Genomic DNA, 27444 nt, shown 5'->3' with positions numbered 1-27444 from the left:
ATCAGGGGGCCTGTGTGGCGGGGTTTGGGGAAGGGCCGTTGTGTCCCCACATGGCTGGGAGCAGCGAGGATGCCGGCTCTCTCATGACTCCTACAGGGGTACAAACTCACCCCTGAGGCTCCACCCTCATGGCCTCATCTCACCTCAAGGCCCCACCTCCGAACACCATCACGCTGGGCAGTAAGGATTCGGCATACGAATTTGGGGGGTTCGGGGGCCTCAAACGTTGAATCCAAACAGCACACACGTGTGTCTTGTTTAAAACTGAGTGTGGGGCTTCCCCGGTGGCGCAGTGGTTGAGGGCCCGCCTGCCGATGCAGGGGACGCGGGTTCGTGCCCCTGTCCGGGAGGATCCCACGTGCCGCGGAGCGGCTGGGCCCGTGAGCCATGCCCGCTGCGCCTGCGCGTCCGGGGCCTGTGCTCCGCAACGGGAGAGACCACAGCAGCGAGAGGCCCGCGTACCGCAAAAAAAAAAAAACAACCCCAAAAAACAAAACTGAGTGTGATTCTTGAGAGCAGTCGCAAGGAAGGGTGTCCCAGAGTTAGGGGGACGGCGGGCATCCCCAGGACGTGGAGTGGAGGCAGCAGGTGCGGGTTCCTGCTGGCAACACCTGACCCGGCTCCTCCCAGGCTCTGCACGTGCGGATCTGGGGTGCCGGCCGCACTTAGGGTCTGTGTCAGCGTGGCCAGCTGCTGCCTGACACCCGAATGGGGCGACGGCTCTGACGAGTAACTCTTTGTCTGGACGTCTCCATCATGTCATGTGACCTTTTCCTTTTTCCTTCTTTCCCATGTTTCCCTTCGGGCCCTGAGTTTCTACCCAGCATCACACTTACCCATCTGGCATTCTTTAGAATTCCAGTGGAAATTCCATGGTTATCCAGTTGAAAAATCTCCTCGACTCCATGGTCTAATTTCTCAGAAGACTCCCCTGGGGGAAGACAGCGGGTGGGTTTCACCAACGTAGCACATTTCTGCTAAAAACACGATTTCGTCCCAAGAAATGGGTTTCAAAGATTTGAAGGAAAACTGCTTTTCGATTTCAGAGAAAAGACACGGGTCTGTTTCTATTCCCCTTGTTTTTCTTATCTGACAACCTTTTCATTTTCATCAGGTTGACATTCTGCGGTAAACTTGTGGTTAACCCTTTCACATGCAGAAGTTTGTTGTCAGCTAAGGCTCCCAGGGGCAAAACACAACCACCCCAAAAATTTCATTCACAGAAGCATTTGAGACCCCGGAACATGAGAGCTTTGATTCAGGGACAAGGCCCAGCTGGGTCTCAGAAACTGTGGGTCAGACACACACAGAACTCACAGATGAAGGATGCTAATTACTGCAGAATGAGCCCAGTTGCACTGAGACCTTCCCCTTCAGAGTATACAGCCTCCTGTCTTATTCCTACCCAGGGAATCAGGCACCTTTTCTTTGATGCCATTAAATTGCCTTAACCCGTCCCCCCAGCCCTGAGCACAAACAAACTCGGCTCTGCCACGTTCCCCTCAGCATTTATGCTGAACAAAGATGGATACGTGTCTGAATTAATTGATTAATAGACCATAATATTGACGCAATTGCCAATACACTCAAGCATTCATTCAGTGCCTACGGCTGCCCACGTTGAAGAAACAGTTTAAATAAATAGTAGGTGACATGGACAGCCAACAGCAACCAGAAATGACCGGAAGTTTTCAAACTAAACCACGGCGAGCTAGTCGGCAGCGATCAGGAAGTTGACCATGTTTTATTAGATGTGAAGGCCACTGTTAATATAGGTGAGAGGAAGGAAACCAATGCAGAATTCTCATAAATAGTCCTTAGAAGACGAAGTCAAAAGAAACTCCGTTTCCTTGCTCTGACACAATCAAGCTTTAAGTAACTAACGTTTGAGATCATTTTTTTTTCCAGCTCACAAAGGAACCTTACATATTTTATCATTTGGTCCTAAAAACAACACTGCTCGAGAGATAATAATAGCAATGATCAAGACTTGTGGGACATTCTACAGATATCAAGGTCCTTTCACTTACACTGTTTCCACAGACACATTTCTGTCATTCACACCCTTGCCATGCACACTCCAGCAAACATTCCACTTATAGTCCCCTGAACCCGGCATTCCCCCTGCCAGGGTGACCTAGTCTGCTGAACCTGCCAGGTGAACCCCGTTCACCCTTCAAACGAGGTACAGCCAGGAGCAGCCTTCCTCCTTACCTGGCTCACAGGCCAGGAAGGATTCCACCCCGCATCAGGGGCACCACGCCAGGAGGCCCAGAAAACCAATCAGCATGGCAAAGGCAGTGACCCGGAGTATCTAAGAAGCTCCTAGGGTCACAAGCTCCTAATGGCTCGGAGGAATCTGCCATCTGCTATTTGATTGGCAGACTCAGTCCCCCAAACAAAGCAAAGAAATGCTGTCAATCCCTCCTGACAGGAGGGAGTCCAGTGTTTGACAAACCCACTTCCCAGATTAAAGGAAAAAGAGGGAGGGACAGTTGTGGTACCCAGAGGTGAATCACGGAGGCAGAGAACACCTCACCTGCAGGCATTTATTGTGGCACTAGCGCATCAGCTCTGTGTTCTGGGACCCTAGGATGCTTGGCTTGATGATATTTTTAATTTTATTTATTTATTTTTGGCTGTGTTGTGTCTTTGCTTCTGTGCGAGGGCTATCTCTAGTTGCGGCAAGCGGGGGCCACTCTTCATCATGGTGCGTGGGCCTTTCACTGTCGCGGCCTCGCTTGTTGCGGGGCACGGGCTCCAGACGCGCAGCCTCAGTAGTTGTGGCTCGCGGGCTCAGTAGTTGTGGCTTGCGGGCTCTAGAGCGCAGGGTCAGTAGTTGTGGCGCATGGGCCTAGTTGCTCCGCGGCATGTAGGATCTTCCCAGACCAGGGCTCGAACCCGTGTCCCCTGCGTTGGCAGGCAGATTCTCAACCACTGCACCACCAGGGAAGCCCGTTGACGATACTTTAAAGACGTATCGGAGGCGGGGAGACACGGGAGGTGGAGGGAAATGATAAGATGCTACTGCTCTGGCAGGTCTGCAGTTGGGAGGGCTGCAGGAGAGTAGTGAACGTTACAGAAGAGAGGGGGTGTGCACGAGGCTCCCGCAGGGGTCCAAGCAAGGACTCTTGAGAAGGGTTTGGACCTGACGGCAAAGGAAAGTGGAATTTAAGGGAGCTGCTGAAGTGTCACATCACAGGAATGTCAGGGTCACCAAGAGAAACAAGGACAAGAAGAGGAACAGAGGATTGTTTGTGTGTGTGTTTGTTTTTAACTTTTTTTTATGTATAAAATTTTTATTTTGTGATTTTCTCAGGATACATTTCCAGATATAGGATGCGTGGGTAAAAGATTATGAAGATTTTGATAACTATGTATTGAAGCTCTGTATTGTAATGGTTAAGATGTTGGGCTTTGGAGTTTAGAATGAGCTGGGTTCAAATTCTAGTTCTGTTTGATCTTGGACCAGCTACTGTAAATGTTTTTAACTTTTTAGTTTGAGATAATTACATGCAGTTGTAAATAATAATATCGAGAGATCCAATATAGCCTTCATTCAATTTCCCTCCAAATTATAGCATAATATCACAACCAGGAAATTGACCTCGCTACAATCCATCAGTCTTACTCAGATCTCACCAATTTTATATGCTCTCATCTGTGAATGTGTGTCTTTGGCTCTACATAACTGTCCCACATGTGCAGATTCATGTGACCATCACCAGAGCCAAGAAAGACAGCAGTTCTCATCACAAGGATCCTTTCCGCTGCCCTATCATGGCCACAGCCACAGGCCTCCTTCCTCCCTAACCCCTGGCAGACACTAAGCTGCTCTCCATCTCTATAATTTTGTCATTTTTAAGACTGCAAAATAAATGGAATCACACAATATGTAACCTTTGAAACTGGCTTTTTTCACTCAACCTAATTCCCTTTCTGCATATAATTCTCTTACGATCCATCTTTCTGCACATAATTCCCTTGCGATCCACCTTTCTGCATTCTGTAGCTGGCATTATTATCCTGTAAAAAAACGTGTTTCTTCCCTACCCACCCCAAGCCACACTTCTTTAGTATCACTCTTGATTGCTATCTTTTAAAATTATTTCATTATTTTATTACTTCCACCATTGATTCTCTTGGGTTTACTAGACACACTACGGTATAACCTGCAAGCAGAGATAGCTTTATTTCTTTTCTTTCCAGTTTTTATGCCCCTACATTCTTTCATCTGATTGAATTGACTAAAATCCCAATGGCAATGTTAAGTAGAAGCAGAAATAGTATCATTACCTAGAAGTTTTGAACAGAGTTGGAGTACAAGAGGATGGTCAGATGGAAAGGCAAAAGGCATTCCATCTAGACTAGAGCTCAGGGCTAGAGGTAGGAATTTAGAAGAGGCAGCACAGCATCCTGTCAAGACCACGGCTCGGAAGCCTAGATGAGCCTCCAGCTCCATCACTGTGGGTCCTCTAGCTGGGCGACCTCGCTGGGTGACCTCAGGCAATTCTTCAAACCTCGCTGTGCCTTGATGTCTCATTTGTAAAATGGCAGTAATCGTGATCATGTCTACTTCATAGTATAGTTGTCAGGATCAGATTAGTTCATATGTGTGAGGGCTTGTTACTGTTACTTAAAAATGAATTAATAAACATGTACTCAAACTTTCTCAGTTTTAATTTCTAATATGGCAAACAATGATGGATGTAACCCACAAAAACAAAAGCTTTGGGGGGGGGGGTCCTCAGTAATTTTGGAGAGTATAAAGGGGTCCTGATACCAAAAGGTTTGAGAATCACTGCCTTTGTCATACTGGTTGTTAAAAATTGAAATACTTCCAAGCATCTGCTGCTTTGAACCTGTCAAATGACCCTCCCTACTCATTCCCCTGGCTCCTCCCACATATCACCACTGAAGGGTTACTGTGTGGCAGACAGGGCCCCAGGACCCTCGGCTTCATCCTCATTGGCATCCTTGGTTCCTGACTCTGCTACCCTGCTTGTTCAACATTTTTTTTTTTTTTTTTTTTTTTTTTTTGCGGTACGTGGGCCTCTCACCGCTGTGGCCTCTCCCGTTGCGGAGCACGGGCTCCGGACGCGCAGGCTCAGCGGCCATGGCTCACGGGCCCAGCCGCTCCGCGGCACGTGGGATCCTCCCGGACCGGGGCACGAACCCGTGTCCCCTGCATCGGCAGGCGGACTCCCAACCACTGCGCCACCAGGGAAGCCCTCGTTCAACGTTTTGAATCTCACTCCTACAGAGAAACCAATTGCATCGCCCTCTGAGCTTTTACGGTGACCTGAGGTCCATGCAAACCTTTTTTCCACACTCTGTCCTCTTCTTCCTTGCTTCTTCCTGGGACATTTACGTTTGCTATTTGAAAGAATTTCCTGGAAGTAAAAGTGAGATTTTTTTTTTAAAAGGTAGACATGAGGACAGCAATAGTGAGCTTTCTTGTGATTCTGATCCCATTACCTTGAGCTGTGTGACTTGGGCGATTGACTGAATCTCTGAAACTCAATCTCCTGTTGAACAAAGTGGGGTGATGATATGTCCCTTTGAGGGTTGTAGTGAGCATGGAAGGTGATCTCTACACGTGAGCACACAGGCAGGGCTCAGATGTGAGTTACTATTATATACATAGCCCCAGATGGAAGGCCTGAGCTCTCTGACGTCAAAGATAATGATCTGAATTAAACCACAACATCTCACAAACACTTCCCAGTAACCCAGATACTTTAGACATAGCTCTAACTCTTAGCTAGAGAGAACCTTCCATAGCAGGGTGAGAAGCACACTTGTTCCTGAAGATAATGATGAGAAAGCACTGAACTGGGAGTCAGGGCTCCGTTCTACTCCCAGGTTTGCCACAATTGGAGGAACGGCACTCAGCCTCGGTTTCCTTATCAACAAAAGGGGAGATTAACCTAAATCATCTTTGGGGTTCCTCCCAGCTCTCAAATCCTGGGATCCTATTGAGAGGAATAGTCAACATGTCCTATAATATTTTATTTTGAACCCAAAACACCTGCTTTCTTATAAGGCTCAGGCTGCTGGGTGGATTTCCCAAGGAATTTGGAGACTGTCTTTGACATTAGGTATATCTTGGGGTTCTTCTCAGATCTGACGCAGAAGATGAATACCTTTAGGTCAAGAACTACACAATTTCTTTATCCAGTGCCCCCAAACTCTTGATGGACTCCTATGTCCCTTGCATAAAGCTTAGTAAATCATCATCTAGAAGTTTCTGTGCTTAGTGAGTTATTTTCATGTTCATCCCCAATCCCTATTGTATAGACGGCCAAGCAAAAGGACACAAAGATGAAGCCCTGCACTCAGTGCTGGCTGGGCTGTACGGGTAAACAGAACTTGACCTTGATTCATCCACAGAGCAAAGAATCTTATCTCAGACCCTGTCCACATCCTTTTGAAGCCCCTTCCTTTTCCTTATCTTTCACGTTACACAGGCCACAAGGGCCAGATCAGTGCTCTCTCATTTTGAACAACATCAGAAAATAATTTTTTAAAAAATTAAATCACCTTGCCCACAGCCATTTTCACCCACCCACCTTTCCTCCAGCCAGGGGAGTTCTCACTGCACCCTCTTAGATGCTTTGCCTGGGAACGAAGTGTTCTGTAAGCAGATTCAGCCCCACCTGAGGGCGCCGTTCTTGGTCCCCTGGGGGAGGCGGGCCCTTCGGAGGGGGCAGAAGAGTGGGGGGGAAGACGGGGCAGCCACTGCTGGGTGCTGATTGCGGCTACAGCCCCGGCAGCATTGGGGTGCTCGAGAGAAATAGTTTCAGCCTCCACACTCACCCCACTGTGCCCAAATGTGCATTTAACAAGCCCCCCAAGCCACGTGTACACACATTAAAGTTTGAGAAGCTCTGCTGTGAACAAGTGAAGCAGAGTCCCACCAGCTGTAGGAAACCGACTTCCCAGCTCAAAGGACCGGCTGCCTTCCAGGTGTTGATATTTCTGGTTAACTCGAGGAACACAAAAATATATCGGCACAAAATTTACCTTAGTTCTATTCCCTTCTAAAAGCAAAACAGCGAGACACCAAGGGGTAGCTTTATTTAGGGGAGTGGAGTTGAGGTCATATGCTAAATGAGAGAAAGGGTGTCAGGATTCCAGATCCAATCAGGAAGCCCTGGTCTGCATCTCTTGTCTCTCTTAGTGAGTGACAAGCCACTTAGAGGAAGAGAAGGGAGTGCCTCGTTTCACCAAGTTTCTCATCGTTTATTGGAAACCCAAGCAGTAGAAGCTGTACAACTGTCCTTCTGGGAACAGTGGCGGAAAGGAGAGAGCAGATAGATGCCTGGGAGACGGAAAAGCTGGTCTGAATCCCTAAATCTGTTGCTGTGTAACCTACGAATGCCTAATCTTTCCCTCCCTAGCATGGGCGTGGTGAGATGTAGGAGATGAGCCTCTAGCAATCCAGTGGAGGGAAAACAAAAGGCAAAACAACACAGAAAAAAGGCGAAGCGTGTCCCAGGGTCCCTCACCCTCAGCCACCTTCCTCCCAGACCTGTCTGGTGACACAGCCCAGAGCAAGGTGGCTCTCAATTACTGTCGCTAATGTCAGCTGAAGAAGCCAAAAGCAGCCATAAATTCCTGCATTTCAGTTGAGCAGGGAATTCCTGGAGGCAACAAGCCTACAAATAACCCAAGGGAAGATGCACCTGGGACAGTGTTGGAGGCTGGGTGGGTGCAGGGGGTGGGACATATGGGGTCCTGCCTGTGTCTTTCCAGTTACCATTCTTAGCAAAAATTTGAAATAAGATGTGCAACACTTTCAACATCGGAAGAGCTCAGATGATGTGAATCCTCCAAATTTGTACATCATTTTAAGATTGTCTTAAAATTCTAGGTCTTTGTGTCTTGCCAAATTTCTACCAAAAAGTGTGTTGGATTTTTTTTTATTGTAATTGCATTGAGTTTATTGATCAATTTAAGATAAGTTGACATCTAAAAAAAAAAAAAAAAAAAAAAGAATCTCCCAATCCATAAACGTTGTGCATTTCTCCATTTATATAATTCTTTATGTTAGCAGTGTTTCAGAACTTTCAGTTTAAAGGCCTTGCGAGTTTTCAGTAAATTTATTCCTGAGTATGTTATGTCTTTTCAAACTATTGTAAATGGGATTGTTTTAAAATTTTTAATTTTCTAATTGGTTGCTCACAGTATAATCACAAGTGATTTTTGTATATGGAGATTGTTAAATTTGCTAAGTTCTCATAGTTATTTTGGAGATTTCTCAGTAATTTCATGTAACCAACCAAGTCGTCTGTGACTAATGTTTCTTACTTTGAAATCTACTCTCTGATATAAATATAGCCACACCTGGCAACACACAACAGATGCTTGTTTTTGTAAATAAAATTTGGTATAACTATTCTTCTCTCAGTCTCTACAGCAGGGTTCTAAGTCACAGGGTCCTGCCCTGTTCATATCAGCCCAGCTGCTGGATTAAAAACCCGAAGAGTATCCTCACACGCACTTCTGCCCCCCTCCTCTCTAGAGCCCCATCCCACAAATTCCACCCATGCCAGCAGCCTAGGGCTCTGATTTTTTCCCCCTTCAGGTCAGTGAGGCCACCACTCTGCTGGCTCCACTTTGGTGCTACCTGGCAGGAAAGTGCCCCAGGAGGAAAGCCATGGCAATGGTGGGCTCACTTCATGTGCTTCCTTCCTCTCAAATAATGCTATGCTGCACTGCCCGTTGCTGAATGCCTGCAAACTCTTGTTCACATATTTTTTTTCTGGTTTTAAAGTTGTTTTCAGCAGGAAGATAAATTTTGTCATGGTCGGAAGCAGAAGTCCTCATGGGCTGTTTTTCTTTTTCCCTTCAATTATTTTATCTAGCTCAGGGAATGTCCATTGTGTGCTTGTAAGTTGTTCTTTTTTAATAGGCTTTACTTTTTAGAAGTTTTAGGTTCACGGTAAAATTGAGAAGGTACAGAGATTGCCCATATACTCCTGACATCACACATGCACAGCCTCCCCCATTGTCACATTATCTACATCCCCCACCAGATTGTACGTTTGTCACCATTGATAAACATACACTGATGTATCGTCATTGCCCAAAGGCCATAGTTTACATTAGGGTTCACTCTTGGTGTTGTATATTCTACGGGTTTGGACTAATAGGTATCCATCATTATGAGGTCCTACAGAGTAATTTCACTGCCCTAAAAATCCTCTGTCCTCCACATATTCATCCCTTCCTCTTCCCTAACCCCTGGCAACCTACCAATACTTTTTACGACCTTCATCATTTTTCCTTTTTTAGAATGTCATATAGTTGGACTCATACAGTGTATAGCCTTTTAAGATTGTCTTCTTTCACTTAGTAATATGCATTAAAGTTTCCTCTATGTCTTTTCATGGCTTGAGAGTTCATTTCTTTTCAGCACTGAGTAACATCCCATTGTCTGAATGTACCACAGTTTATTTATCCACTCATTTACTGAGGGACATCTAAGACTGCTTCCAAATTTTGACAATTATTAATAAAGCTGCTAGAAACATCTGTGTGCAGGTTTTTTTGTGGACTCAGCTTTTCAACTCCTTTGGGTAAATACCAAGAAGCATGATGGCGGGATGGTACATTAAGAGTATGTTTAGTTTTGTAAGAAACCGCCAAAACTGTATTCCAAAGTGTCTGAACCATTTTGCTTTCCCATCAGCAATGTATGAGGCATTCTGTTGCACCACATCCTCACCAGCATTAGGTATTCTGAATTTTGGTCATTCTAAAGGTGTGCAGTGGCATCTTATTGTTGTTTTAATTTGCATGTCCCTGATGACATGATGTGGAACATCTTTTCATATACTTATTTGCCATCTGTATATCTTCTTTGGTGATGTGTCTGTTCAGGACTTTGGCCCATTTTTTTCAATCAGGGTTCTTATTGTTGAGTTTTAAGAGTTCTTTGTATATTTTGGATAACAGCCCTTTATCATATAAACATTTTCTCCCAGTCTGTGGCTTGTCTTTCCATTCTCTTGACAGTGTCTCTTAAGAGCAGAAATTTCTTTTTTCCGTTAAATCAGAATTTATTTTTTTAAAGCATATGGTAACAAGAAAATAAAACAAACACCCTACTCCTTTTTTGTTTGTTTGTTTTGTTTTACTTTTTTTAAACTTAAGTGTAGTTTATTTACAATGTTGTGCCAATCTCTAGAAATTGTTTTATTTTAATGAGATCCAGATTCTCAATTCTTTTTTTCATAGACCATGCCTTTGGTGTCGCATCTAAAAAGTTGTCACCAAACCCAAGGTCATCTAGATTTTTCTCCTATATTATCTTCAAGGAGTTTTATAGTTTTGTGTTTTACTTTTAGGTCTGTGATCCATTTTGAGTTAATTTTTGTGAGGGACATAAGATGTGTGTTTAGATTTTTTTTTTTTTTTTGCATGTGGATGTCCAGTTGTTCTAGCACCATTTGTTGAAAAGACTATCTTTGCTCCATTGTATTGCCTTTGCCCCTTTGTCAAAGATCAGTTGGTCTATTTCTGGACTCTCTATTCTGTTCCACTGATCTATCTGTCTATCCTTTCACCAATACCACACTGTCTTGATTAATGTAACTTTATAGTAAGTCTTGAAGTCAGGTAGTATGTTCTCCAACTTTGCTCCTTTCAGTCAATATTTTTTTTTAAAACATCTTTATTGGAGTATAATTGTTTTACAATAGTGTGTTAGTTTTTCCTTTACAACAAACCTTTCAGTCAATATTGTGTTAGCTATTCTGAGTCTTTTGTCTCTTCATATAAACTTAGATTCAGTTTGTTGACATCCACCAAATAAGTGGCTGGGCATTTTATTGGGATTGCCTTGAATCTATAGATCAAGTTGGGAAGAACTTACATACTGACAATATTGAATCTTCCTATCCATGAACATGGAATATCTCTCCATTTACTTAGCTCTTCATTGATTTATTTCATCAGAGTTTTATAGTTTTTCCTCATGTAGATCTTGTACATAATTTTTATTTTTTTACTTATACCCAAGTACTTAATTTTTTGGGTGCTAATGTAAATGGTATTGTGCTTTTAATTTCAATTTCCTCTTGGTCATTGCTGATATTTAGCAAAATGGTTGACTTTTGTATATTAGCTTTGTATCTTGTAACCCTGTTGTAATCACATATTAGTACGAGGAGGTTTTATTTTTGGTCTATTCTTTCAGATTTTCTACATAGATAACATGTCTTCTGCAAACAAAGACAGTTTTGTTTCTTCCATCCCAATCTGGATGCCTTTTATTTCCTTTTCTTTTCTAACTGCATTAGCTAGGACTTCCAATATGATGTTGAAAAGCAGTGGTAAGAGGGAACATCCTTGCCTGGTTCCTTCATTTGGCTTTTCTGATTATTCTGCTAAACATCTTGTTTTAGCAACAGATTTACCTTCCGATACTTAAATTGTTGGTTGCTATTGACGTATGATAAGTGCCAGCGAATACTGATGATATGGGCTGTAGGGAGAGATGAACTTTTGCAGGAGTTAAGGGTTAAGGTAAAACTCAGCCCAGTCTCTATCTGGACATTTTCTTTTTCTGGACAGGAAAAAAAGGGAGTGGAACTAGTACCTATTCTTTTTTTTTTTTCTTTTTAAATTAATTTTATTGGAGTAAATTTGATTTACAGTGTTGTGATCATTTCTGCTGTACAGCAAAATGGTTCAGTTATACATACATATATACATTCTTTTTCATGTCCTTTTCCATTATGGATTATCACACAATATTGAATATAGTTCCCTGTGTCATACAGTAGGACCTTGTTGTTTATCCATTCTATATATGACAGTTTGCAACTGACTAGCATCTATTCTATGCCTATTATGTGCCAGGTGCTCTGCAAGTTACCTTAATATGTTATTTCATGTAATATTTAAAAGAAATCAGTAAAATAATTATTATACCCATTTTACAAAAAAGGAAGCCAAGTCTTAGATAAGTAAAAACAATAAAGCTGTATAGCTAGTAAGCTGGTAGAACTACAATTTAGAAACCTATCCTTCTCCCCTTTCCACCATGCTGTTTTTCTTGCCTTATTATGATTATTATAATTCCTGGAATTTACATTATGTTACATGTTCCTCTACAACTGCTGGCCCAGTGAGCCATTCAAACTGCTTTTGTTTAGTCCCTTCTTGGTTAGAGGTGGGACAAGCCGTCCAGGTTCACCTCACCTTCTTAAGGGTGTCAGGAGGGTCCCGCATCTTGGATGGGGTGGTCTCCAGGATGACAAGATGCTGGGTGGACTGTGAGGGCTCAGAGAAGCTCCACTCCACCCTGAGTGATTAACAGACGATCGGCAGATGGTCCTCTGCCAGCAGCGAGTGCAGCAACCTGCCCGGACCCCGTGCCCGTTCGCTGGGTGGCGAGGCCAGCTGTGGGAGCCCTGGCTGCCTCCCTTTTTTCTGTTTCCTGTGGTCCTTCCTGCCCACTTCCTTTATCCAGCCTGTGACTTTTTCCTGAAAAATCTCATCTCTTGAAGCAGGAGTTTGTCGCGAGATATACAATGGAATCATTGCTCTGATGAGACCAGCACCTTTTCCTCCCATAATAGTTGGGCGTTCAACTATTCGAATGTCTTTAGTGGGAAGCCAGTGACTATTTTTGGGGGCAAGGGAGGGTCAGGTAGGTCTTCGTGGTGTGATAAGGAATTTGGTAAACTTAGAGGTGGGTACGTGGGTGAGAAACACACATTTCCTACTCACCAGACATTGAGTGAAGCACTTTACAAATATTTCTTCAAAAAAAAAAACAACCTTACAGAAAGTCGAACAATCTTTATTTCCTTCAGAGTATTTCTCACAGACACATTTCATCCTTCGATTAAATCAATGTGGTTCGTCCTTCCCTTTCCTCATATCCCTTGTGCCCCCTCATTCTATACTTGCTCAGCAGGAGGCATATTCAGAATAAAACCTCATTCATTTCTATTCGTTTAGCTTAAAAGACACTGTAGTTTGGAGATGAACTTGGCTGAAGTTAAATTTTGAACCATCTCTGATATAAAGGTTTCTAAAGAAATTTCAACAGCCTTAGTTTCTCTCCAGGAAAGAGTGGGGTACATACAAACCCCTTAAATCGGGTGAAGGAACGTGTGACTCGATCATATGCCCATGTTTGGAAGCTCCTGGACTCCTAAGGTGCCTTTTTGTCTTGGCAGATGCTTGTCTTGAAGACCCACCGAGTCTCAGAAATGCCATGTTCAAGGTCCTCAGGTATGAGGTAGGCACCATGATAAACTGTGACTGCAAGAAAGGCTTCCGCAGAAGGTTGCCCTTCATGCGCTGCACAGGAAACTCCAGCCACTCTGCCTGGGAAAACAGATGCCACTGCGACAGCACCTGTAAGTGTTTCCATTTGTAACCCCAGAGGGAAGGAGTAAAACTGTAGCAAAGAGGGAGGCAGGGCTTCAACTATTATTCGCACGGCCCTATAGACAAAAACTGGCCGCCCCATCTACGTGAAAACTAATGTTGGTGGTTCCCAGAATGGTCATTCACTGAACAGATATTGAATGAGTGTCTCCTAGTTCCAAGGCCTGTTCCAGATACTTGGGGATATGACAGACCCAGCGCTCAAGGAACCTATACTTCGGGGGGAGGGAGGGAGGACAGACATTACACTAATAATTACTAAACAACTAAAAATAATTCTAGTTTGCAATGATGTGAATGTAGCTTGTGCCACTGAACTGTACACTTAAAAATAGTTACTATGGTAAATTTTATGTTATGCATATTTTATCACAATTTTTTTATTGAAGTATAGTTGATTTACAATGCTGTGTTAGTTTCAGGTGTACAGCAAAGTGATTCAGTTTTGTGTATACACACACACTTTTTCAGATGCTTTTCCGTTATAGGTTATTACAAGATATTGAAAATAGTTCCCTGTGCTTTACAGTAAATCCTTGTTATTCATCTATATTATATATAGTAGTGTGTATCTGTTAATCCCATACTCCTAATATATCCCTCTCCTACTTTTTCCCTTTGGAAACCATAAGTTTGTTTTCTATGTCTGTGAGTCTGTTTCTGTCTTGTAAATAAGTTCATTAGCACTACTGATTAGATTCCACACATAAAAGATATCATATATCTGTCTTTCTCTGACTGACTTACTTCACTTAGTATGATAATCTGTAGATCCATCCATGTTGCTGCAAATGGCATTATTTCATTCTTTTTTATGGCTGAGTAGTATTCCACCATACACACATACACACACACACACACACACACACACACACACACATACTACATCTTCTTTATCCATTCATCTGTCGGTGACATGTTGCTTCCATGTCTTGGCTATTGTAAATAGTGCTGCTATGAATATTGGGGTGTATGTATCTTTTTGAATTAGAGTTTTTGTCTTTTCTGGATATATACCCAGGAGTGGGATGGCTGCATCATATGGTAGCTCTATTTTTAGTGTTTTAAGGACATTCATACTGTTCTCCATAGTGGCTGCACCATTGTCATTGCTTTAGGAGGGCCTCTCTCTAACTTTTAAATGAACTGCCTTGGGAAACAGAGGAGTGGGCAGGCTGTTGAATTAATAGCTCCTCTCACTGCCACACTCAGCCCCACGTACAGTGTTGATGGGGTTGATGGCCAGAATGGAGTCCCTTTTGGAGAGACACACAGACACAAACAATTCCACCAGAAAAATCTCAGCTCCTTCAGAAACACGTTGTAGGCCACTGACATCATGTACAGGAAACCTGACTGACAGGCCAGTGCTGCACTGGCCATGAACAGGACCCCTGAGAGCCCCCCAAGGGCAGGGTGTGTGGGGCTCATCTTTATAACCCCAGTATCCGCCGATATTGCCTGGCAAATCACAGGCCCTAGAAAGACTCTCTTTTTGAGCAAATGAATACATGAAGAGCGTGTTCTCTTTTAAACTTTTGTGAAGCTATCTTCTTCATTCCATCCATACTTTCTAGCCTCCCCTAAGACCCCAGGAAAACAAGTTACTCCTGGACTCAAAGAACAGAATGAAGAAAAAACCACAGAAATGCAGAGCCAAATGCAGCCCACAGACCAAGCTAACCTTCCGGGTAAGAGGGGACCCATTCTCTTGCAGGTACAGGATGTGTGCCCCAAAGGAGGAGGGTCTATCCTGCTGTCCTCTTTCCTAAGGATGTCGTGTGGACAAGAACTATTGTGTAGTGTTGGCAGGCTGTTTGCTCAGCATTTCAAGCCACTCTTACAGCAGCCAACCTGGGCTCTGGGTTGCCTCCGGGTTTGGGAACTGGCCAAATAGAACTCAAGTCAATTCAATTCAACTCACTTCATTCAATTCAAAAAGCATGTTTGGGGATAAACTGTGTCAGGCACTGAGGCCAGACAATACAAACCTGAGTAGACAGTCATCCCTGCCCTCAAAGAGATGCTGTGTTTTCCCCCTTAAGTGCAAGGCAGTGAACTCCAAGCAAAGCAATTTACTTCCAGACATTTCTTACAGGACAGGGTTGTGAAGTGGGCGGTGCCACACTCGTGCCTCTGGAAGCTGCGGACAAACACCTCCTAGCTAATAGGCTGTGGCCCAGCGAGTTGCTGTCCCAACTTCCCAAAATTAATAATGTTGAAGTCAAGCCATAACATCAGGAAGAAAGAGAGCCCATTAGGAAAACCGGGGCCTTGTGGGAGACCAGCTGACCTTACAAGACCCCATGGTCCTATGCTAATTTTATAACCTTATGAAGAACTTTATGACGTTGTGTCGTTGTATATAATCTCATTTGAACTTCAGAAGCCAGTGAGTCAGGGAGCAGGAAATATTACTTCAATTCACTGAATAAATTGAGACACAGAGACATTTAAAGACTTGGCTAAACTCACATAATAGGATTGAAATAAGGCCTCGGGTCTCCTGAATTAGAACAGGGATCTTGCTACTGATTATTTAAACTAGTCTGAATTTATTTTCAGCTTCTATTAATTAAAAAAATAAAACCCCAATGACTAATCCAAGGACTACTCTGCAACATGTTGTTTCCAGCCCTTTTCACTCTGACTTTGTGCTGGAACAAGGTTTCCGAACACATTTAATTATTTGTTTCTCTCTGTTTCTCCCACATCACCTTCCACAATTACTGAAAAATTTCTCAAGAGGTCAAAGTTTACTGTCCTTACTCAAGAGATAGCCAGCTGGCTCTGGCTAAGGGCTAAGACAATTCACAGATTGTCTTAATGTGGAGGTTTTCACTTGAAAGAAGCAAACCCAATTCAAATGGGTTCAGACAGTTATGAATTTTACTGACTGTAAAGGCAATTTGATTCTGAGACTGAAACACACGTTCAGTCATGATTTGCAAGGTGCTGCACTGAGCAGACCACCTGGGACGGGACCACTCAGCCTCCTGCTGCAGAGCGTTACAGAGGGCGCTGGGAAAGGTTATATGGGTCCTTGGGGTTGTGGAAGGTCAGAGCATATATGCAATTTCACACTTCTGGGCTTAGAGGGACCTGTGGTCCATATGTCCAGATTTGGCGGGGGCGGGGGTTGGATTCTGGGATTAAATCAGAGCAGGACATGATCTCTGAGGTTAAAGGTCAGCCAGGCTTGGGTTTTAGTTGGGTGAGTGGAAAGTTACTGGGCATGGGAGTTTTCAGAGCCCTTAAAAGGGCCCACCTGGGTCAAGCTTCAGGCATGGCTTGATCAGGGATCAGGCTCCATTTCTCCAAGAACATCTCAGTGCTCCTCTCCTCCTGGCTTTGGATTTGTCCCCAGTCCTTCCACCATGGCCCCAAGATGACCACCAGCTGCAACTCACTTAGCAGTGGAGATCCAGACGGTCTCCACATTTCATTGGCCCAGATTGGCTTGAGCCTGCCTTTAGCCCTAAACTGAGACCACCGTTCGCACGCCTGTCCACTTATCAAATCTCTCACCATCGGCAGAAGTAATTGCTCCTTTCTCTGCATTCCGAGAACAAGCGTCTGTCTCTTGGCTGTCATCCTCACCACATTCTGGCTGTATGTGCTTCCTTACCAGATCCACTGTCTGCTCCTTGCAGGGGGACTGGGTCTTTATGTCTTTTCACAACGTGTCCAGCAAAGGTCCTAACACATAGATGTTATCAATACTTAACTGGAAGGAAGGAAGGAAGGAAGGAAGGAAGGGAGGGAGGAAGGGGACAAAGAAAAGAGTAAGAACCATGGTCCAGTCTCTAGGAAGAGGCAACCTGGACTCACAATGTCTCCCCAACTTGCCTTTGGAATTTCCTCTCCCTCTTCCAGGTCACTGCAAGGAGCCTCCACCATGGGAACATGAACGTGAACCTTTGAAGAGAACTTACCATTTCATGGTGGGGCAGACAGTTTACTACCAGTGCACTCAGGGATTCAGGGCTCTACAGGGAGGCCCTACCAAGAGCACCTGCAAGATGATCTATGGGAACATGAGGTGGACCCAGCCCAAGCTTAAGTGCATAAGTGAAAGGGAGAACAGTCAGCTTCCAGGTATGGAGATGTCCCCCGCCAGGCCCACCACCTTGCTGCTTCTGTTGGGCGGACCAGGCTGGAATCCCTGACCCACCCGCTACGTGACCTTGGGCAAGTCTCTTCCTCTCTTGGGGCCTCTTTTTTTTTCTCATTCTAGAAAATAGACTAGATAAACTCCAAGGTCTTCATCACCTGAGGTCCCCTGTACCCTGATGGGGATAAATAGCAGGAGATGGAAGAGGAAGAAAGGTCTTCCAAAGCCCCCTGGGTGCTACCTCACTGGCGATCCTGCTGTCCCCTTTTCTAGCTGATCCTGAAATTTTCCTTCTGACTCTAAGCTACCAAAACTTCCTCAGTCAAAAAGGAAAGTCCACATGCCATGCACACATTTCCAACTTGCTGATACATAATGTAAATCTATTATTTGTGCCATGCCACACCATGAGCATGCCCCCCTCCTCTTGTGTGAGGCCCACCTGAGCTTTGCCAAAGTGCAAATGTGCAGGGAAGGGACTTTTCAAGCACAAACACACATGCACACGCAGGCACGCTCATTCACACACACAGACAAGCCACCTACGTTGAGGTCTTCTGCTATTTTCATTCTGAAATCGTCTTACTATTTCTACAATCAAAAGTCACTTCCATTTGACACTACGTGTGAGTGGTTTCGTTGCTCACCCCCGCTTCCCAGACCCCACGTCTCCCTCTTGGATCTTCTAGGGAGGCTGCTGTGTTTCTTTCCCATAGCCTGACCCCCATGAGCCACACTGCACTCCAGGAGTGTCCACGAGCACCGGGGAACCTGTCACAGAGAAAAGCTCTCCTTTTGTGCATTTCTACTTCATTTAATGGTTTGATGGTATTTGTACTATGATGACCCGTTTCCAAGCCACAGAAGGAAACCAGAGCTGAGTAGGCAGCGTGGGGAGAGAGTTGCTGAGTTCTGGAGAAAGCCAGGGTCAGGGTCACAAAATTCCCTCCCGCCTGCTCTGCTGCGGCCACGGGGCCACTTTGCTGTGACCCTAATGGGGAACCGAGAACTGAAACTCACACCTCAGCCAGTGCATGTAGGGTCAGCTGCGGAGGCCAGGGAGGGGGTGGACGTGAGACCTCCTCTCCCTACCTTCTGTTCCACAAGCATCCTTACTCTCTCCTCCAGGTGATGAAGAGCCTGAGGAGAGCACGGATGCTCCCCCTGGCAGTGAAACTTCTTTTCCCTTAACAACGAGGATGGCAGGTACCACAGGTACGGCTGGAGTTTCTTGAAAGATAAAATGTTGGCTATTAAACCATGATGGAGGATAAGGGGAGGAGTTGGCCTGGAGCTGCCCGTAGGTGCTAGAGATGATCACACACCTGCGTGCAACCTCCCAGTCCTCAAACACCACCCGTGTCAGAGGAGGAACAAGATGAGGCCGGCGCCTCGAGACAGAAGAACGAAATGTTCAAATGTTGGCCCCAGGCTCCCCTGGTCTCTCCTAGCTCTCCAGTGGCTTCTGAGCCCCCAGCCCCGAGAAGCCTGGACTCTCCCAGCCCTGTGCAGCCCCACGACCAGCAGTCACTAGCACCCTTCTCTCCCTTTTGCACAGATTTCCAAACACCCATAGAAGTGGCTGCGACCGTGGATACGTTCATATTTACAACCGAGTATCAGATCGCAGGTGGGTAGTGACAAAACGTGCACCAGACAGAGACCAGGGGACGTTTGCTTGGTGGGTTGGTGAGTTGCTTGGTTAGTTACTATAAACTAGCTCTTTACACTACATAATGTTTATAAAAGTCAAAGACGAATCCAGATAGTAACATGACTCAGAATCACAGGCACCGGTTGTAGTGAGTTAGGAGTGAGGTCTCAAACCAGCCTCAACCAGTGCCTCCCGACCAGATCCTAGAGAACGACGTGTGAGGGGAGGCCAGGGTGCGGGGACGTGGTGGAAGAGAGAAGAAGCATGCCATCAACACTCCAGGTGTTTCCTGGTGGGAGGCAAAAACGGGCTTTGAGAAAAAAACAAAACAAAGACCAAAACCGAGCTCTTAGAAACAGAGCAGAATGCTGGTGACCAGGGGCTGGGGGTGGGGTAAATGGGGAGGCGGGTGTCAGAGGGCACAAACTTCCAGTGAGAAGAGGAGCAAGTCTGGGGATCGAACGTAGAGCGTGGTGATCACAGCTTAACAACGCTGTATTGCAGGCTTGAAAGTTGCTAAGAGTAAATCTTAAATGTTCTTGGCCCAAAAAAGAAATGGTAATTACAATACATTTTGCAATGTGTTAAGTGTATCAAAGCAACACGTTGCACACCTTAAACTTAGACAATGTTACATGTCAATTATATCTCATAAGGGGAGGGGGCTGAGTGGAGAAAAACAGGCTTTGAGGCACATCTAAGACACATAGACAGATGGACGTATGGGTAACTTGACAGCTTCAGGACCACAGAAAAGCAGCATCTGGGAAATAGAACATTTTCAGGAGATGCTAAGTGTTTATCATGTATCTTTTTTTGTTTGTTTTTTTGCGGTACGCGGGCGTCTCACTGCTGTGGCCTCTTCCGTTGCGGAGCACAGGCTCCGGACGCGCAGGCTCAGCGGCCATGGCTCACGGGCCCAGCCGCTCCGCGGCATGTGGGATCCTCCCGGATCGGGGCACGAACCCGCGTCCCCTGCATGGGCAGGCGGACTCTCAACCACTGCGCCACCAGGGAGCCCTATCATGTATCTTTATATTTCAACATTTCTTTTACCCATCGCGGGGCTCACTCACGGCCTCTTTAAGTGAGGCCGGGGACTCTGAACCTTTCTGAAGAGGGTGCCTGTGGAGCCCCCCGAGCAAAGGCTTGTGCCCTTCTAGTCCACACCCCCAGGCCCTGGTCCTGGAGCCTCCAGGGAAACTCTGCCCGGAGGGAGCCGCGTTCTGAAAAGGGGCGACACAAACCGCGGCGCTCACCTCTCCGCGAGCCCTTTGCTGGGGGTGGGGACGGATCCAAGGGGACGGGCTCTCTCAGCCCCGAGGGCCCCCTTCCCTGACCTGCCTCTCCGTCCACAGTGGCCGGCTGCCTCCTGCTACTCATCAGCATCCTCCTCCTGAGCGGCCTCACCTGGCAGCAGAGATGGTGAGTCCCGGGTGAGGAAGGAAGCCCCGCCCACGCTTGGGGGGAGGAGGAGCGCCGCGCGGGAAAGCACCGGGGCAGGGACCCCTTCCCGCCGAGCCCAGCCCCTTCGTCCCTGACCACCAGGGCTTTGGGGTAAAGCAGAGGGAGAACTGGCCAGTGCACGCCTTCCCAGAGTCGACCCACAGTTACAGCCGCAGGGAAACGGGAAAGCCAAGGAAGCGAACATCCACTGAGCGCCTACTGTATGCCAGGGTCCATGCTTATCTTGCGAACATTATGGCAACCTGAAACCTTTGCTACGGCTCCGCAGGTTAAGGCCGGTTAAGCACCGTGGACAAGGTTGCACAGCAAAGGCCCAAACTGCAACCTTTGTCGAGTGCCCAGTACCTCTTTGCCCCTGTCACCTGGCAGCGGAGAACCAAGGGCAGCGTCAGCCCTGGTCCTCTCCAGCGCTCCGCACTCCCCAGTGCAGACGCTCACACCAGAGCCCCCTAGACCGGGAACCTGACCCACGCTACCCCACGTGTGGACTTATTTGCATTAACTCTCCCCAGCTGCAGAGAACAACCCGGTGAGATTTTAAAAATACCAATGCTTGGGTGGGCCCCAGATATCAGTACTTTTTTTTAAAATTGAGATAAAATTCTTCATTTTAACCATTTTAAAGTGTGTAATTCCGTGGTTTTCAGCACTGTTGTGTATACACCACCAGTATCTAATTCCAGCACATTCCATCACCCCAAAAAGAAACCCCACATTTCCCAATTCCCCATCCCCCCCATTCCCTGGCCACCACTGATCTACGTTCCATCTCTATGGATTTGCCCGTTCTGGACATTTCATGTAAATGGGACCATGTACGTACTGTATGCCCTGTTGTTACTGGGACGTTAGTACTTTTTTTTTTTTTTTTTTTGCGGTACGCGGGCCTCTCACTGCTGTGGCCTCTCCCGTTGCGGAGCACAGGCTCCGGACGCGCAGGCTCAGCGGCCATGGCTCACGGGCCCAGCCGCTCCGCGGCACGCGGGATCCTCCCGGACCGGGGCACGAACCCGTGTCCCCCGCATCGGCAGCGGACCCTCAACCACTGTGCCACCAGCGAAGCCCCACGTTAGTACTTTTTAAAAAGCTCCTCAGTCGCATCTAATACATACACATCCAGTTTAGATAACCCCGAGCTGGACCCGTGGTTCTGAAATGTGAGTGCATCAGAATCTCCCAGGGGGGCTTGTTTTTTTTAATTGAAGTACAGTTGATTTACAGTGTTTCAGGTTTACAGCAAAGTGATTCAGATACATAGAAATACACACATATATACTTTTGCAGATTCTTTTCCATTATAGGTTATCACAAGATACTGAATATAATTCTCTGTGCTATACAATAGGTTTTCATTGTTTATCTATTCTATATATAGTATCTGTTAATCCCAAATTCCTAATTCCCTGTGGGCTTCTTAAAGCAGAGCCTGCCAAGCCTACCCCCAAAGTCCCTGATTCAGCGGGTCTGGGGTAGGGCCTGAAAATTTACATGTCTAACAAATGCCCAGGTGATGCCAATGCTGCTGGTCCAGGGACCAAACTTTGAGACCCACTGCACTAACAGTGTTAAGAATCAAGAGAGTGAAATCATTTTTTACACACACACACACACACACACACACACACACACACACACACACACACAGAGTCAGTCTCTCCCTCCCTTTAGACAGAGGACTATGGAGACCTAGCTTGTCACTCTCCCCACCTCCCAGGGCATCCCCTACCCCCTCTGCACCAAGTGCACTCTGCCAACCCTGATATAAACCCCCCAGAAGACCCTGAGAAGACAGTCACACACACACACACACACACACACCTCGCCAAGAACCAAAGCCCTCCGACCCCACAGCCTGCCTAGCCAGAGAGAAATCATCAGATTCCTTCCATTCTTATCTTGATCGTCAGGCCCACAATAAACTGGTTTTCCTTGCGTCAGTTAAAAAGCACAAATGATTGCAACGCAAAGGAGAAGCCCTCTAGGGTTGTTGTGTTAGGAATTATTCGCATACCCGGCAACCTACCAATCCCTCTACGTGTTAGCCGATTCCTGAGGCGTTTCTATAGGATTCCGTGAGATGATGCAGGTAAATTGCCCAAGATGTTATCTTTACTCCACACACAGATTCTCTCCTTCCCTCACTGACAGGACCTAATACCTATCAAGGATCTTTGTATTTGGTAGCTTAAAGACTCAAACCTTCGGACACAAAGGGATGAAGCTATTTGGGAGTGGGAAAGGTTTGGACTTGATGTTGTGAAACCAAGAACTGCCTGAAACTATATGAGTTTCCAAGATCTCCCAGAATTGCAATCTTCCAGGAGACCTAAAACCAGACACCTCAAACTGACCCAGAGAGCTGGTCCAAAAGCCTTCCTAGAATTGAATTTCATCTGATGGTGCCCTCTTGTGGCCAAACAGAAATACTACATTTGATTTAAAAAATTTTTTAAAGCAATTACTAGGAGCTGACTTACCCCAGCTCCTGAGAGCCAAAAGCCAGATGTTGTGGAATTTTGACAACTGCTTTTAAGCATAGCCGTTATTAAAAATTAAAGTATATAAACTTACAGTTAAATAAATTATATTAAAAACAAAGGCAGGGACTTCCTTGGTGGGGCAGTGGCTAAGAATCCGCCTGCCAATGCAGGGGACACGGGTTTGATCCCTGGACTGGGAAGATCTCACATACCGCGGAGCAACTAAGCCCGTGCGCCACAACTACTGAGCCTGTGCTCTAGAGCCTGTGAGTCACAGCTACTGAACCCACGAGCCTAGAGCCTGTGATCTGCAACAAGAGACGCCACCGCAGTGAGAAGCCCGTGCACCACAATGAAGAGTAGCCCCCGCTCACCACAACTAGAGAAAGCCCACGCACAGCAACGAAGACCCAACACAGCCAAAAATAAATAAATAAAAAATAATTTTTTTTTAAAAAAAAAGGAGGAAAAAATCGAGAAATACGTGAGTCAAGTTAGCAGGATTTGGTGGCTTATCAGAAGTGAGGGTTAAGGAAGAGGGTTGACTTGGGGATGACACCAGATGTTAGAGTGTTACGGGGGACTGTTGTCACTACACACTAGGATGACATGTAACGTGAGGGTCATGTACCCCGTGGGGAGTAGCCCTGGAGCAGACCCCCTCCTGTAGCCCCTTCCCTAAGACCCACCCAGCCTCCACACCTGTAATGGTCTGGGTCTCAGGCTCTTTCTCAGCCCCACTCACCGCAAAATGATTGGATCATCACGCTGTGAGGACCACGGGGCTGACAGTCTTGACCTCTAGAGGGGTGGTCAGCATGTGGGAAGGTCACAGTATCCTGGGGTGGGATTTAAAGTTAGAGGGTCAATGGGGGCTTTTGTTGAATGCACCACCCACATCAGTTTAGGGTGCAGACCACATTCTTCTTGGTGTGGTATTACACCCATGACTATGACTTGTTATATCACTACAGGAAGAAGAATAGAAGGACAATCTAGAAAACCAAGGGCAGGAAGAAGCCAAGAAGAACCCGCAGATGTCATGGACCACAATCAAAATCAAGGCAGCTAAACACTCATCCAAGAGGCATCTCCTGATCCCATGGGTTCTGGAAAGCTCTGAAGTCACATCACAGGACACCAGGCACCTGCCACCCCATCGTGAAGCCAGCTCTGTAGTATCAACGAGTGAGCTTGACCTGCACGTAGGCAGCAAGTCCAAGGTCACTGGAGGAAAGGGGAGGAAAAACCAGAACTCTTGGTCCTATTTTCATGTGTATGTGTTCATTAAAGCATGACCGGCATGGAACTCTCTCCATACCATGTAAAATACAAAGAAGAGTAGCTTCATGCTAAGTTCATCCCAACTTCCCAGTTTAGAAATCCCAAGGAAAACGCTAGCACTAATGTAAATAGACACACATGTTCTCTACCCTATGTAACTGGACCTTGTTCCTTGGTCCACATAGGTCCTTTCCCAGCCTCTGGTTGACTAGCCCATTCTCCTGATCACATCCTTTAATGAATGCCCCCTAAGAACTCTGGACTGGTAACTAGGAATCCTTCTGACCTTAGCTCAGTGCTCTAAATTAGCCCCGCTCCACTGAACCTTCAATTCTGAGTTTCTAAAGAACAGAGTCCATGGGGGAATAGTCTTTGGGTAATACCAAAAGAGGGCAACCAAGCCCTTGGAACTGTAGAGCTTCAATATTTGAAAAGATTTCACTGGAGTTAATGTCGGGAGAAGGAGGATAAGCTAGGTCCTAGAAAATGGTTTATCCCGGTCCAAAAGCTTCAGCTGTACACGACTGATGGGCCACTTCAAGACTTAGTTTCTCTCGGATTGCTATAAATGATACTCTGTGTTTGGCCAGCATGAATTTGATGTTTACAGAAAGACACACAATGTGCAAATGTGTACATTTTCAAAGAAGTGTCATAAAATACTGATAAGGGAGCAATACATTCAATGTTTATGGAAGGAAAGAAAGAAGGAAGGGGGGGGCGGAGAGCATGTAATTATGGACAAGGTCACACCAGTGATCCTCAAGCTGTTAGCACAACGTTGAGCAAATCAAAATCACCTGGAGGCCTTGTTAAAACATAGAAGGGGGGACTTCCCTGTGCGCAGTGGTTAAGAATCTGCCTGCCAATGTAGGAGACACGGGTTTGATCCCTGGTCCGGGATGATCCCACACGCCGTGGAGCAACTAAGCCCGTGCACCACAACTACCGAGCCTGCGCTCTAGAGCCCGCAAGTCACAACTTCGGAGGCAGAGTGCCACGACTACTGAAGCCCGCGCACCTAAAGCCCGTGCTCCACAACAAGAGAAGCCACCACAATGAGAAGCCCACGCACCGCAAGGAAGAGTAGCCCCGCTCTCTGAAACTAGAGAAAGCCCACGTGCAGTAACGAAGACCCAACGCAGCCAAAACTAAAAAACAAAACAAAACAAAACAGAACAAAAAACACGGAAGGCTGGGCCCACCTGCAGAGTTTCTGAGTTAGCAGGTCTGGGGTGGGGCCTGAGAATTTACATTTCTAACAGGTTACAGGTTATGCTGATGATGCTGGTCCGGGGCCACACTTTGAGAACCATGGGGTTTACGCCCCCCACCCTCAACTCTCACTGGAAAAATCAGCCTCAGGGGCTGAGATTTCAGTGCAGATTCAGACTCTTGCCAAAAATCTCAATTCTCAATCAGTTGACTTAGATGTCCAGGTTAAACAAAATCACATAATGAAGATTAATGAAAAATTTAAATCAGCAGCCAGTTTTCATTTCTGAAAGGGCAGGAAAATGTTACGAAAAAAATGGGCTGGAGTCAGCAGGCCCATATCTAGATTAAAGAACCATTTTCTGTCCTTTCTGTGACCAACCAAGTACCATCAGTTTCCATCGTCAACATCCCCCAAGTATATGTTTTCTGGGGAAACTAATGTTAAGAGGAATATAAGACCAGAAAAAAATTTTTTTTAATCTTATTTATCTTACTTGAATAAAATTGGATTATCATTACTCATTTTGGGGGAGGGAGGTCTATGAGATCAAAATTTTTTTCATAATACAGTTGACCCTTGAACAACACGGGTTTGAACCTCACGAGTCCACTTACATGTGGATATTTTTTTAAAGGAAATTCTACAGTGCTACACAATCCATGGTTGGTTGAATCCGCTGATGCAGAATCAGGGATACAGAGGAACCACAGATACATAGGAACCATGGATACAGAAGGCCGACTATAACTTACACGTGGATTTTTTTACTGCACAGAGGGTCATTGCTCCCAACTCCAGTGTCAGCTTCAGGGTCAGCTGTGATTAAGATGTTATTTACCTTTTTCACTCTCATCCTCTTACAAATGTATGGTGGAGTTTTCCAGAAGCTACATGATATGTGATGATGTCATCGCTCTGGTGTTAACACATAATGAGTTTACTACTGCTGTTTATAGAAGAATTAATAAATAAAATTTTTTAAATTTCCTGGTTTTAGTGTCTAAGTGTGATAAGTATCACTAGATGTAACTACGTAACAAAAAGTTTTGAGGAGCCTCAATACTTTTTAATAATATGAAGAGGTCCTGACAGATGGCTAACAAGCACATCATCATTGGTCATTTCAGAAATGCAAATCAGATATATATATATATTTTATATATATATATATATATGTATAATGGAATATTACTCAGCCATAAAAAAAATAAAATAATGCCATTTGCAGCAACATGGATGAACCTAGAGATTATAATACTGAGTGAGGTAAGCCAGACAGAGAAAGACAAATATCATATGATATCTCTTATATGTGCAATTTTTAAAAAAGTGATACAGGGGCTTCCCTGGTGGCGCAGTGGTTGAGAATCCGCCTGCCGATGCAGGGGACACGGGTTCGTGCCCTGGTCCGGGAGGATCCCACATGCCGCGGAGCAACTAAGCCCGTGAGCCATGGCCGCTAGGCCTGCGTGTCCGGAGCCTGTGCTCCGCAACGGGAGAGGCCACAACAGTGAGAGGCCCGCATACCGCAAAAAAAAAAAAAAAGTGATACAAATGAATTTATTTACAAAACAGAAACAGACTCACAGACATAGAAAACAAACTGATGGTTACCAAAACCGGGGGGGGGGGGGATAAATTAGGAGCTTGGGATGAAAATATACATGCTACTATATATAAAATAGATGACCAACAAGGACCTACTGTATAGAACAGGAAACTATAGTCAATATCTTGAAATAACCTATAATGGAAGAGAATGTAAAAAAAAAGAATATATATATATAACTGAATCACTTTGCTGTACACCTGA

At 45.5% G+C, this 27444-nt stretch overlaps 1 protein-coding gene across 1 annotated transcript in view; it reads left to right on the top strand.

The window, feature by feature from the left end:
• Positions 1 to 26620, top strand: part of IL2RA (interleukin 2 receptor subunit alpha) — a 40067-nt gene extending 13447 nt beyond the window's left edge. Inside the window, exons 2-8 of the mRNA XM_067030197.1 lie at positions 13200 to 13382; positions 14991 to 15104; positions 17290 to 17511; positions 18656 to 18742; positions 19086 to 19157; positions 20540 to 20606; positions 24103 to 26620. Coding sequence (XP_066886298.1) covers positions 13200 to 13382; positions 14991 to 15104; positions 17290 to 17511; positions 18656 to 18742; positions 19086 to 19157; positions 20540 to 20606; positions 24103 to 24127 — 770 coding nt within the window. The 3' untranslated portion in view covers positions 24128 to 26620. The remainder of the gene's footprint in view (positions 1 to 13199; positions 13383 to 14990; positions 15105 to 17289; positions 17512 to 18655; positions 18743 to 19085; positions 19158 to 20539; positions 20607 to 24102) is intronic.
• Positions 26621 to 27444: the final 824 nt, after the last annotated feature.

Source organism: Kogia breviceps, chromosome 3 (genome assembly GCF_026419965.1).
Source record: "Kogia breviceps isolate mKogBre1 chromosome 3, mKogBre1 haplotype 1, whole genome shotgun sequence".
Lineage (NCBI taxonomy): Eukaryota > Metazoa > Chordata > Mammalia > Artiodactyla > Physeteridae > Kogia > Kogia breviceps.
This window is presented reverse-complemented; position numbering and strand designations above follow the sequence as displayed.